This window comes from Canis lupus, chromosome 12 (genome assembly GCF_048164855.1).
Source record: "Canis lupus baileyi chromosome 12, mCanLup2.hap1, whole genome shotgun sequence".
Lineage (NCBI taxonomy): Eukaryota > Metazoa > Chordata > Mammalia > Carnivora > Canidae > Canis > Canis lupus.
In genome coordinates, this window is record NC_132849.1 from 4,375,767 (window position 1) to 4,389,421 (window position 13,655).

At 48.0% G+C, this 13,655-nt stretch overlaps 1 protein-coding gene across 3 annotated transcripts in view; it reads right to left on the reverse strand.

The window, feature by feature from the left end:
- Positions 1-910: 910 nt before the first annotated feature.
- Positions 911-13,655, reverse strand: part of TUFT1 (tuftelin 1) — a 48,446-nt gene continuing 35,701 nt past the window's right edge. For all 3 annotated transcript variants that reach the window (XM_072769148.1, XM_072769149.1, XM_072769150.1), the window contains 7 exons: positions 11,342-11,455; positions 7,639-7,767; positions 6,989-7,083; positions 5,040-5,145; positions 4,056-4,139; positions 3,063-3,163; positions 911-2,502 (listed from right to left, as the gene is read on the reverse strand). In XM_072769148.1, coding sequence (XP_072625249.1) covers positions 2,436-2,502; positions 3,063-3,163; positions 4,056-4,139; positions 5,040-5,145; positions 6,989-7,083; positions 7,639-7,767; positions 11,342-11,455 — 696 coding nt within the window. In that variant the 3' untranslated portion in view covers positions 911-2,435. The remainder of the gene's footprint in view (positions 2,503-3,062; positions 3,164-4,055; positions 4,140-5,039; positions 5,146-6,988; positions 7,084-7,638; positions 7,768-11,341; positions 11,456-13,655) is intronic.

Here is a 13,655-nt window from a genome sequence, read left to right on the forward strand (position 1 = left end):
GTATGGCAGTACACTCACTCCTGCCTTCCAGCCTTGCAAGTCTTGGCGCCACAGGCAACCCCACCCTGCTTCCACCCTCTTCATACTTTGTGAAAAGCACAGTCTATATAGGCCCATGCCAATCAAGACTGTAAAAGAAGAGAACAGAACCTTGGGCAGTTAGAAGACACAATCAGGTCTGGAATGGAAGGTCTCCATCCAATGCATTCTGAAACCTGGGGTGTGAATCAGCTGATGAGCAGAAGAGGGAAGAAAAGTCCTAAGTGAAAAATTTCCATTCTCTGCATTGAAGGAGAAAGGGGAGCTAGGAGGAAGTGGCCAGGGATAAAAAGGCCGCATTTCTAGTTCCTTTGGTCTAGAAAGGATTCACGTAAATTTGGCTATTCCCCAGGGGGCTGCAGTCAACTGCATTCTTGGCAGAAAGAAAGAAAAAGATCAGTGGACTAATTGAACGGTGCTCAGAGAAAGCCAAACAGGAAACCCTTAACCGGCTCCTGTCAGCATTTCCAGAGTGCTTGGCGTTTCTGCAAAGGATGTGGAGTGGCTCTACTTCCTCCTGTGCTGCCTGGTGAATTTCTAAGCGGTCAAAGGACCTCTGCTGTGACCAATTCCTCCAGTGAGGAGCACTCACACTGGCCAGGCATAGGGCGCACAGTCCACCACCCCAGACAAGTTCAAAGTTAGGGACCATCTCCTACAATGAAGACTCAGACCACAAAGCTGAGCTGCTTAAGAGGGACATTCTAACTCCTCTGAACGCCACAAAGTCCTGTGGTTCGGGTGTCTGGTCCACACCTTCCAGATGCAGACAGCCAGGTGGCCATCTTCAACGGGCACTAAAATCATGTTCTTTCATCCTCCCAGAAAAGTTGGGGGTGGTGGGAGGTGGGGTAGGGGAACAGGCCAGCAGTGCAAAGAGACACATTAACAATTTTATTAAGTTTGCCATACAAAGAATATGCCATGGGAAAAAAACATCAGAACCAGAGGGCCTATCGAAATCATCTGGTCTGATCCCCTCATTTTACAGATGAGGAATGTGGGTGAGGAACACCAGAACAGCATTCTGGACAGTGCCAGCACGTCAGCCCCGTCCTGATACACGACACACAGAGATCAGTCTTCTAGGTTTTGAGCCAAGTAGAACCTGAAGACTTGATGCATGTTTACTCTGAATGTTTCTGTGCCCCACAATACCACATTCTGATGGTTATCTCCTTCTGGAGGCTGCAGGAAGAGCCCTAAGGAAAACACGATGAGTGTCAGGGTCACTCAGAGCCGGGAACACAGAGTGATTGTGGAGCAGAGGGTGCAGAGGGTTTAGGGGAAGAATTCAATCACTCCCCCCAAAGAGTCCTGATCACCCCTTTCCCCCAGACAACATACAGTCAGACCCCAAAGCCTCAGGGTAAATATGCTTGCCCTCCTGAGGGTCAGATCAGGTTTGGAGGAGGAAGGAAGAGATGCAGGTAGAAGAAAAAGAAAAAGGTTTACTTCCATTGGGAACACATTTTTCTCAGCATGGAGCAAATCCAAACACCACAAGAGAAGGCTGTAAGACTCTGGTATTAAATCAATTGTGAGATGTATGGAAAAGCACCAATAATTTAGTAAAATAAATACAATCAGAGTTTCACAAAGATTGATATAACCCAGCGAAAACAGTTTTTAGGCTTTTGAGCAAGAAGACTGAGGTGTATCCTGCACTCACTGCATCTTAGGAGGAAACCCGAAAAGATGTTGGGAGCCTTCCCAGCAGAGAGAAGTCATACACGACTATCCTTGGCCCTACAGTATCTGTCCACTAAGAGCTACTCCTGGAATGTACATTTCCTTCTCCCAGGAAGACCAGGCTGGCCAGTCAAAGCTGAGGCTCACTGACTTGGCCCAGACCATGACAGGTCCCCCATGTCAATCTGCAGGCCTGGGTGGCAGGGCTGAGGGTGGAGCAAGTAGAAAAACAAACAATGTGTTACTAAGAACTGATCTGTGTTTGTAGAGGGAACTTCATTCCCCCGGGGACACCCTCCCAGTGAGGTGGACATCGGTGCCTCTGGCTTTTAGGGGGAGGCAAATATTGTCACCTCTCCTGACCCAGCGAGGGGGTGGGTTCGGAGGCAGCTGACCCCAGGCTACAAGAGAAGGGAGGCCACTACAGGGGAAAAACAGGAACGAGAAAATAAGGATATTGCCCTGGCTCTTGCTGGCGGGTTCACGTCCTCCCAGGGGCTGTAGCGACCAGGAGCTGTTCATCCTCTGTCGGCCCAGCATCCCAGGGACAGGAGTTTGGAAACAGCAGGACGCATGAACCGCAAGCCCTCAGCGTAGCCAGGGACTAGTCAGGAAGTCAAAGTCAGGGAAACGGCCTACAGGGGTGTTGGGCTTCTCCATAGGCGAGAGGCGGCGGCAGCAGCAGCAGTGTTCGGCTCCTTCGCTCATGTTTCCACCACTCGGATGAGAGGCATGGGCTTACTCGGGCTGGGGGGCTTGGATATCCTCCCACTGAAAGAGAGTCAGAAGCAGCGAGTGCGGCCTGTCGCCCACCCTGCACACAGTCCCCTCTCCCACGGGTGCCCCCGGGTGCCCCCCTCAGCATCCTCTCTGGCGCAGCACCTGCTGCCAACGTCTGAGTGACGATTGGGGGAGGGAGGAACAGGGATGGTGACAACACAGAGAGCAGTGAAACAGCTGAGAAGTGGGCAGAGCTGGGATTCTTGTTTTTTTCCCAAAGGCTGGGACCTTTCTGTCAATCTCTTAGAAACAAAAGGCCCCTCTCTGGAAATACACACTTGTTGCACCTTTGTAATTTTTGCAAACCATTTCAGAGGGCCCAGACTCATCTAGAGGCTGCTCGTGGGCCTCCTTGGGGTTGTGCTGTCAGGCTTTACTCTGACCTGGTTAGAGAATGGCTCAGATGGAGAACAGGTCAGACGAGACACTGGAGCCTAAGTGGGATTTACAGGAGCCTTGTCCTGGCCTCAGCACTAAAGGTCCCCTGCCCATGGTTCTGTGCCTCTTCCATCATTCCTCACCTAGGCCCCAGCACCCACATGCCTGCTCACCTGCCCAGGTTCTCGGTCTTGGTCCAGGTCTGGGTGCTAAAGTGGCCATGACTGATTTGCTTTTCTATCAGGTGTTCCATCCGGTCATGCATCTCTAAGTTCTGTAATACAAGTTGTGGAGGCAGGGGTGGCCATTTGCTGGCTAGCCATTTGTGACATTTCACTAGCTCACTTGGGCTCTCTGCCTCTGTTTGTGCCACTGTCACTGCCACCCCTACCATGCATGCCACAGCCAGGGTGCCCTCTGCCCTCATCCCTCGTCTTCACACCACTCTGGATCATCCTCTTCCTCTGGTTGCCACTCCTGCTCTCCTTCCCTCAAGGACTGAGTACAATACTGATCGTTCCCTGCTGTCCTCCCCAGCTTCTGGGAAAGGCAGAAGGTAGACTAAGAACTTATGAGCTGGTATGCCTGGGTGGCTCAGCAGTTGAGTGTCTGCCTTTGGCTTAGTGTATGATCCTGGGGTCCCAAGATCGAGTCCCACATCAGGCTCCCTGCATAGAGCCTCCTTCTCCCTCTGCCTATGTCTCTGCCTCTCTCTGTGTGTGTCTCTCATGAATAAATAAATAAAATCTTAAAAAAAAAAAAAAAAGGAAAAAAAAGAAAAAAAAAAAAAAAAAAAAAGGAAAAAAAACTCATGAGCTGGTCAAAAACACCTTAGCTGTGGAGAAGACAAGACCACTCCTCCAGAATGCCTCCTCCTCACAGCCAGCTCCATTGGCACCTCCTCTGCTAAGCTTGTGGCACATGGCTCACATGGTGACAATGTGCCACTTCAGGGTGGGGACAGATTTTATCACTGTGACTCCCTGAAGGTTTTCAGACAACACTGACTCAGCTGAACTGAACAGCAACAATCATCCCAGATCCTCACTTCTAAGCAGCAGGCACACAGGACAAAGACGCCTCTGGAAACTCTCCCTCTCTATGTCTATGTAGAGTTCTGTCTTTTGAGATTCTGCTCCCTTCCCAGGGCTGCCCAGTGCACAGACCTCTGCTTCCAGGTAGGCGATTTTCTCCTTAAGCTCCTGGATGGTGGTGTCCTTTGACTGGACCACAGCTTTTGAATTCTGGAGCTACAAAGATGTGGGAGACGATGGGGTTCATTTTGAAATGACTCAGTACACACTCATCGAACTTTGCCCTGCTGCTGTGGAGCCAGCAGAGACATAAGGCAGACTTTTGCACCTCCCACATAACTTGCTTAGGCTTTTCCATAGTAGCCTCATTTCGGTCAATACTGAGCTCCTGATTATCCCAGGTGTGAGGGGAGGCTGTGAGAAGACCACCCAGATGATCCCCGGGAAGTACAAATTATTTATTCATTTAATAAATATTTGTTGACTTCTCCCTCTGCCTATGTCTCTGCCTCTCTCTCTCTCTCTCTCTCTCTCTCTCTCTCTCTCTCATGAAAAGAAAATATTTGTTGAGTGTTTACTATGTAACAAACTCTGTTCTAGACACTGGGAAACAGTAGTGAACCAAACAGAAAAATCCTAGCTCTCGTGGAGGACATGCAGCAAATACGCCCTCCCAGCTAAGGGATTTAAAGTTCTCAAAACAATGCTGCAAAATGGCATATCCTGAGTATGTTACCCTAAAGCTCAGATGGGGTACAGCAGAAAATCTGCTATGAGGTACAAAGGTTGATAATCTGTACACAGGTATGGGAGTTTATTGTGACTTAATTATACATTTACCAGCGCTCTTCAAAGTATAAGAGAGACTAACTCTTTCTCATCAGAAAACAGAAGGCAAATGAGTAACACCATAGGGGAAAGATGGGAGAAAGGCGAATTCTAATCACTCAAACCTAGTAATTGGTAGCCCTAAGTGTTCTCATATAAGAAAATAAGCCATGCTCTCTGGGGGAATGAACAGCAAAAGCATGGACTGGACAGGAAAACAGGGCCAGGCTCCTTGTGGTGGCTTCCCAAGAGGGCAACCGAAGCCGGGTAAGACCTGACTCTGCTTACCTGCTCTATCATCTGCCGGACTTTCCGCTGCTGGCTCTTAAGCATGTCATCCAAGTGGTGGATCTTCTCCCGTAACCCAGCCACTTCCTTCTCCAGGTTAGCAGCCCTGGGGATTAAGATCAGAAAGCTGAGGCAGTCATGGGATAGAGACTTGGGCCTGGGGGCTTCCAGGAACTGGATTCCCTTTGCCTGGTCCCTCAGCGGTCTGCCGTGAGGAGGAGGTACTTGGGACACTTTGGAAGAGCACAGGGGAAGCATCCCTAGAGATCTACTCGTCTGAACAAGGAAACTGAAGCTCAGAGAGGTAAGAATAGATAAATTATTTTGGAAAGCTCTAGAAGGTACAACTAGAAACAATGGGTAGATGTCCAAGGAAGCAGTCCTAATGCTAACACAGGATAGACTTTCCCAGCATTAAAGCTGTCAGAAAGTGGACTGCTTCATGTGTGATGAGCTCCTCATTCCTGGAAATATTAAAGTGGGAGCTGGGAGTATAGATACCCAATGCCATCGAGCTGTTGGAAAGGACTCTGTGTCAAGAGGGAGGTAATATTTAAGGATCCTTAGAGTCTCTTCACACGAGTATGTTCCTAAGTCTCCTGGGATTCCCAGACAATCCTATGTCCTCTGCATTTTCTAAACTGGGCCAAGCTCCCCAGAGGTCTGGCGACTACGCAGAGGGTCCAGAAGTTCAGACCTCTGAAGCACTGCTGGTGCCCTCTTCGCTCCTAAGTGAGAAAGCAGACGGGTGCTAGTGCCAGAGGGAGGGCGGTGCTCCCGGTGAGGGTGGGGGCCGGGCACAATGCAATCTGAGCCCCAACATCCTCCCCAAGCCTCAAACAGTCTAGGAGTCCACCCTCAGCTCTCCGGTGCCCTACTGCTCAGTCTCCTTTTATTTAGAAAATTAACATTTTTGATGCATGGCTGTCACTTGCCATTCCCATGCCTCTGTTTTGGGTTATCTGGGTCTTTTTTGTTTTTCCTGCTGCTTCCTCTCCTGCCCATGAGCACCAAGACTGAGAAAGAGAGTGCTGAGTAATTTAAAACAATTCTGAAATGTTGCTGAGCCCAAAAGGAGGCTACAATAAAATGTCTGCATTTCCCATGCCTAGACTGAGGTTATTGGAAAGGAGAGAAGATGCTGCCCCATCAACTGTGCAGTCTTAGAATGCCTTAGAAGGCCCTCCAGGTGACATCTGTTGAACTTAAAAAGATCCAACTTACACTGTGGAGAGCAGGTCCAACATGCTGTTAACTTTATGATTTGAGATCTTATTTATTAATTGCCAACAGCACAAAGAATTTCCAAATTCTTAAAGGTCCAACACAGCCTACTGCTCTTTGTTTCACTGATTTCTGATCAGAGGGAATCTGTAAAAACCATGGAGAGGAAGGGATCCCAGGGATCCCCTGCAGGCCACTGCTGCCAGCTGGTTCTCAGTTCAAGCAGCTTCAGCGACAGGAAGTTCAGAATCTCTTCATGAAGCTACTCGTTGTATTTTTCGAAGCATGACTTGTGAGGAAGTTATCTGATTTACCCTCAAGTAATTTACAGCCGGTCTTTGTTTGGGGGGGAGGAAACTGTGGTGCAGTAATACCACATCCACATCCAACGTGACAACCTGAGGAGTCATGTGCCACAACGGCTAGGACTTCACCAGCTCCCCCTTGACCTTGGCTCCGACACCTCGCAAGCCTTTCCTTTAGGCTCCTACTCCCTGGAAGACAACTCCCCAGAGATGGCAGCCTCCCCAACAGTATCTCCCCGGGGCAGGCGGGGCCCCACCCTGCGTAGCCACACTGTGAGTCAGAGCTGGAAGATCTGACATCAGCACCAGTTTCTTCCCCAGGCCTGGCCACCTGGAGCTGCAGGCTGCTGGCCCGCCCTCCCTTGCACACACCGCAGCTTCTGGCAGCTTCTGGCAGCTTCTGGCGAAGAGGGCCCTTACTTCTCTCGCTCTGCCTGGCAGTCAGTGTTCTTGATCCGAAGTTCCTCCAGGGCTGTTTCCCCTTCCCTAACCTTCACCAGTAAGGCCTGATGCTCCTGGATGGGCCAAAGGGAAGAGAATCTAGAATAAGGAGGTGATGACAGTTTCTGTGTTTGGGGTGACAGACGCCTGAGGGCTGGGACTCAACCCCTACTGGGCCTGGGACAGCTTCCAAAGAGCAGCAGGCCAAGCTGGTTTGATGGGGCGCCCTCCCCTGGCAGGGAGAACCCTTCCCACCCTCAGCACACAGAAACTTCCCAGCCTCACCCAGCTATCCGGACAGCTTGGCCTTGCCTTATCCAGGACCACCTGCCGGCTATGGCTGCTGGTCCCCGGAAGCCAGGTCCAGAGGCTCCTTAAGAGTTCATTTTTTAAGAACACCCTTCAGAAGCCCATAGAGGGCAGGTGTACAAGAACTCAAATGAAATGCAAATGGATTCAACTCTAATTAGCATGGGCTGAGCTTAGCTGAGAAATCTGTGAAGTGTTTTCCTGGAGCTGCTCAGAAGAGCAGACGACGGGGGTCTCAGTCAATCTCAGGACCACCACTGGTTCCAACTGGCCCCCACCCGCCAGGAGTTAGGCCCTGAAGGCAGGACTCCAACAATTACCGCCTGCATGCCTAGCAAGCGCTTCTGGAGCTCTCCGACATCTGCCTCCTTCCGCTCCACTCTGTCCTCCGCTCTCTGAAGGGCCACTTGACTCTGTTCTGCTTCTCTCTGGTACCGGCTGAGTGTGACCTAAGACAGGATGGGGATGCGTGAAGGGGGTGGAGGGGAAAGAGCAAATGTGGATAAAAACCTTAGGGAAGCCCCCAGGGCCCTGTGCGCAATGATGGGAGAGGGGAAGCCACCCTCTCTCATTCACAGTTCTAGAATGACTTGGAAAACCAGCAGGTATCTCCATTTCCAGGCTTCACTGGCACATAGCTGATCAAGCTCTACTTTTTTTTTTTTTTAATTTTTTAAAAGATTTATTTATTTATCTGAGAGAGAGTGAGGGGGTGTGGGGAAGGGCAGAAGGAGAGGGAGAGAAAGTCTTAAGCAGACTTTGCCCTGAGCACAGAGCCAGACATGGGGCTCCATCTCACGACCCTGAGATCACACCTGAGCTAAAATCAAGAGTCAGACACTTAACCAACTACACCCCAGGTCCCCTGATCTTTACCTTAGAGGTTTACCTTAGAGTGACACCTGGAACCCATAAGCACCTTCCAGAGGGCAGACTTCTTCAACAATCCCCACCCCCCACCTAGTCAGCCAGTGCCACCCAAGCTGAGGGTTGGGTGTGGCTTTCCTACAAATGCAAATGCAAAGAATCCAGGGGAGCACATCTCCACATCCTTCCTTCTGAGTCGCCACTCTTCCTCATCCTCACAGCCAGCAATTCTGCAGCCTGCATATAAAGGCCAAAATGGCATTTGGAAGGGCAACCATGCACCAGGAAGAACTGCTCTTTAACAAAGACAATAACCCAATTTGGGAGGGACAGAAGCAGAATTTTTGAATGAAAACTTAAGGAAGAACTTGCCTTCCTTCCCTTCCGCCCATATGCCAACTTCAGGTCTCAGCTTGAGATATCTTTTCTTCCAGAAGTCTCTATACCAGTGTGGAGTCCTTCCATTGTGTGTCCTCCCCTCTTAGAGCACCAAGTGGATCTTGCCCAGTCACTTGTGTGCACTCCCCTGTAGGCCACCAGCAGGGACCTTGAGTACCATTCCATTTCCAGAGCTTGGCACAGTCCTAGCACACAGTTACTGCTCGATAATATCACAAGTGGAATTGGTCTTCATCTAGTCCAATCTTCCATTTTCACAACTAAAGGTCAACTGACCTCCCCAAGGTACACAGCTGGGGAATAACAGAGCCAATGCTGGAACACAGTGACCTCATCATCCATTTCAATTCTTCCCAGCTACCCTACACTGACTCCCCAGTCAGTTACGAAAAAAGAAGCCACATGGGGCATCTGCATGGCTTAGTGGTTGAGCATCTGCCTTTGGCTCAGGTCATGATCCTGGGGTCCTGAGATTGAGCCCCACATCAGACTCCCTGTGTGGAGCCTGCTTCTCCCTCTGCCTTCGTCTCTGCCTCTCTCATGAATAAATAAATAAAATCTTAAATTAAAAAAAAAAAAAAAGAAGAAGAAGCCATATAACCTCCCCAAAGCCCATGCAACCCCAGGAGAACAGAACACCAAAGGAGACTGTCTGACTCCTCCCAAAGTCAGAATCACAGAAGGGAAAGCAAAGCACAGGATGATGTGTGATGGGACATGTCCATGCTACACACCAGCCCTGTCCAGAGCAAACTCTCCACAAACCCTTCCTGACAACAAACTGCTGCTCACAGAACAGAAAACCCATGCTTACTGGAAGGTGGTTTTCTCAGTAATTGACAATCTTGCCCTTGCTATCCCCTGGTTCAGAAAAGTAGATCAGAGAGTCTAATTCACTAGCAAAGACAGAAAAGCCTCCAAAGGTCCCATATTAGCCTGGAACAGGTCAGCCCCATGGACAAGAACATAAAAACAAAACCTCTCATTTCTGTACATAATATTGCACCCAGGTCGATGTGTACTCAGCACAGCGTTATCGGGCCATGGGCTGATCCCCACACTCAGCTATAGGATCACAAAGGAAAAAAACATACTCCTCTGTCACATCTGTCCTGCTGCTCCAATCAGCACTGCCCTGAAGGAACCTCTTCTTCATAAGAGGGTGTGTGCCAACCTACCCCAAAAGTGGAAATAACCCAAGAGGTACCTCTTATTGCAGGCAGGTGTTACTTACCAACGGCAGCCCCTGCTAAGAAACCGTGGGCAGGTAGCACAGCTGTCAGGGATCCCCTGGCCTCAGGCTTTGACTCTGGACCCTTTTGTTCAAGCACTGAAACCCAGAGCTAGCAGACACCTCCATGTATGGCCCAAACCGACAAGTGATTCATAAGGCCTCTCAAGATAGAAATTTCTCTCCAACATTCACAGTCTAGTCAGTGCTACAGCCTCAACCTCCCCTTCCTCCTCTTGTATACCAAGAAGGTAGGGAACAGCTGGTCACCAAAATGACACATAGTCAACCCAATTATCTAGGCTGTGGAATCTGAAGCACATGAAGCAAACTCCTTCACTGCACAGCCACTTTGTTCTGAGACCAAACTCATCTCAGTATCATGCTAAGTCCAGACTATTTAGGATGGGAAAACCCACTTAACTAAATCGATCACTAAGGAAAAAACAGGGTGTCTTCTATTTCCAAAATCCTTCAGAGTAATAAATATACTTACACATCTTACCTCACTCAATTCTGTAAGGTACACTTAAAATGATTCATTTTTACATAATCTGGACCTGATACTTATGTTAAATTACTTGCTCAAATAAATGATCATCTCTAAAGGCAATTGATTATCCCTGTGCCTTCTTCCTCCCCTCCATATCCCTCTCAGAAATTCTCTTTCTCAATCCGAGGGAAGAGAGGCATTCATTCTTCTTCACCAGCTCCTGGCATGCCTGGGCAGGGCACATCCTATCATCACATATTTATGACACAGAAATACTTCACATGTGGATGAACAATAATGGATAACAGATGGTTAACCTCACACAGAAGCCTAGTGTTTGCCCAGTGTACCTCATTTTATACTCAATTTTCTGGCAAGATGAAGATCTCACACACTTTTTTTTTTTTTTTCACACACTTTTTAATAATGGGGAGTTTCCACTATTTACAGACTTTGGTGCTTTTTTAATCTTTCATAATAATTTAGTATTACTTTTGTAATAACTGAAATACTCATTCAAGATCACAGAGCTCTGCACAGTAAAGTCAAAACTAGACTTAAAGTCCTCTGACTCCATGGACACAGATCTTTCTACAACCACACTGGTCCATCCTCTCATCCCATCCACACTTAAGAGGTGCCCACCTTACGACAGGCATTATGTCAGACATGGGGATGCAGGGTGACCTGACAGCGACAGTCCCTGCCTGCATGGTGCCTAGAGCCCAGTAATTTTTACTGTCGTACTCAGAGAAATGATTCGAGTTACCCGCTATCCTAGACCAGCACCACCACTCAACTTCAGTAGAGAACCAAGCGCCAACCTTTAAACTATGGGCTAGCCTTCAACAGCAAAAACTATAAATGTCCAGGAATGCAAAAAAGCAGATGGGAAGGTGCCCAGGCCTCAAAGCCTAGCTGTTCCAGTGGATGGCACATAGCCAGAAAGACATGAAGTCCATGAAAAGTCACTGGCACCTGTATCCAGCAGCCCAACACTTGGGGTACTTTCTCTTTGAATCCCAAATCTCACCTCAAAAGCCACACGGTCTGACTGGTGCTGCCGCTCAGCCTCCTGCAGCTTGACCAGCAGGTCCTGCACGGTCTTCCTCAAGCTCTTGACATCTTCGTTTATATAGCCGTCGACCTATAACCAGAGAAGGGAAGAGAAGCTGAAGGCACGGTGCTTGTGTAAGAGAAGGTCCGCCACCACATATGCTTGCGCCCTCTTGTCCAGACCACTCTCACATCACTCAGGGGGAGAGTCAGTCTTAGACACCCAGGAGCTCTGAGTTATTCACACGAAATCACTCTCTTCATATCCTAAGGAACTCAACTAGCCTCAAATCATTTGATGATTTTAGAAGACACTCAGTAATCTTTATACAGGTGTCAACTGATTAGCAGGTATGCTTATGCCATCCTCACATATATGTCCTGCTTCCATAGATTAGAGTGTTCTGAGAGCAGGGACGTGTTCTCCTTTAGACCATAGTGCCCCCAGGGCAGGGGTTATGCCATATGCACCACAAGAGGTGCATCCCCAGGCACACCTTTGGTCTTCCTTGCATCTGGCACAAAGATTAGCATATAAAGGGTTACTGACGGGACAGGCAGATTTAGAGCAAAAGCACCCAATGAGTCCAGGAATCTGATTTGATGTGAGAAAAGGTGTCCTCATCGAGGTTACAGTGAGTCTTTCCCCAGACACACCCAACCGTGGGCTGGTGGTTAGCGCTGAGCTGGCATGTGGGGTCTTGCCCCCATGCCACACAGGCATCAGGCGTTTCAGTTACCAGCTCCCAGCGGGTCTGACTGAAACATCTCTCCCTGTCTTGCACATTAGGAAGCACAGAACTTTCAACTGGGAGGCAGACAACAGGGTTTCGGCGGCTGTGCAATCACTAAGCCCAGCGGGTCTTCATTTCTCTGTCTGTGCAGCAGCAAGAAGACTCCTTATCATGCCCTGCCTTATAGGCTGCCTCAAAAATAAGATAATACCCAGCAGGGCTTAGAGCTTCTGAGAAGAAAGAGCTGAATATATAGCACCAGGTGCTATTGGAACCTGTTGCCAGCAGCATATTTGCCAAATATGGGCGATTCAGAAGGAGGGGAAAAAAATCCAAATTGCAAGTTTACCGTGAACGACTAGAACTACAACATGCCAAAATCTAGCCATCAGGATGTTATCCGGTCAACTCGCCCAGATCGGTACCTAAGCTGCTGGGCAGTGAGAATGACTGAAAAGGCTCCTGGAGCATTACTACTATGTGCTTATTTCAAATGGTGCTCTTATAAAACTTGTTTAATGACATGGAAAAGTTTCATGTTAAAATTTGAAGAGAAAAAAAGTTATAAAACAATACACATTGGAGTTAGAAACGCACTAGGTTTAGGCATAGCAATGTGGCTAGATCCTAAGAACATGGTGTTGGGTAAAAAGGGAAACAATGGAAATATAGCACAAATCCATTATGAAAACTAAAAACATACTAATAGGCATATTTAAATCATACATTGAATATATTAGAATGTATACCTTTTGGCTGGGGAGGGGAGGAGCAAAAAAAAAAAAAAAAACCAAAAACCCTAAAAAATGTAAAAGGCCTTTATGACATGAGATGATAATATGCCTTGAACATATTGGGTAGATCTGATTCAGCCCTACACTGAAGGGCCAGAAAAAAACCAATCCAAAAACAAAACAAAACAACCCCAGTCAAACAAAAAAAAACAAATAGAAAGAAATACTATATACAGTTTAATCTTGCTATTGAAATACTATTTGCATTTTATTTAAGATTTTATTTATTTACTCATGAGACACACACACACACACACACACACACACAGAGGCAGAGACACAGGCAGAGGGAGAAGCAGACTCCATGCTGGGAGCCCGATGTGGGACTCGATCCTGGGTCTCTAGGATCAGGCCCTGGGCTGCAGGCGGCGCCAAACCGCTGAGCCACCGGGGCTGCCCACTATTTGCATTTTAAACTGTGGTTTTTCTCTGGGTATCTGAGTGACATTTTTTTTTCTTCTTTCACTTTTCTGTGTTTCTGAATTTCATAAATTTTCTACAATAACATATCTTATTACATAATCACAAAAAATGGACTGCCCAGGTGGCTCAGTGATTGAGCGTCTGCCTTCAGCTCAGGGCGTGATCGCGGGGTCCTGGGATCAAGTCCCACATCGGGCTCCCTGCATGGAGCCTGATTCTCCCTCTGCCTATGTCTCTGCCTCTCTCTATGTTTCTCATGAATAAATAAATAAAATCTTAATAAAAAAAAAACAAAATATATAACAAATGCTTTTTTTTTTTTAAACAAGTATAGCCATGT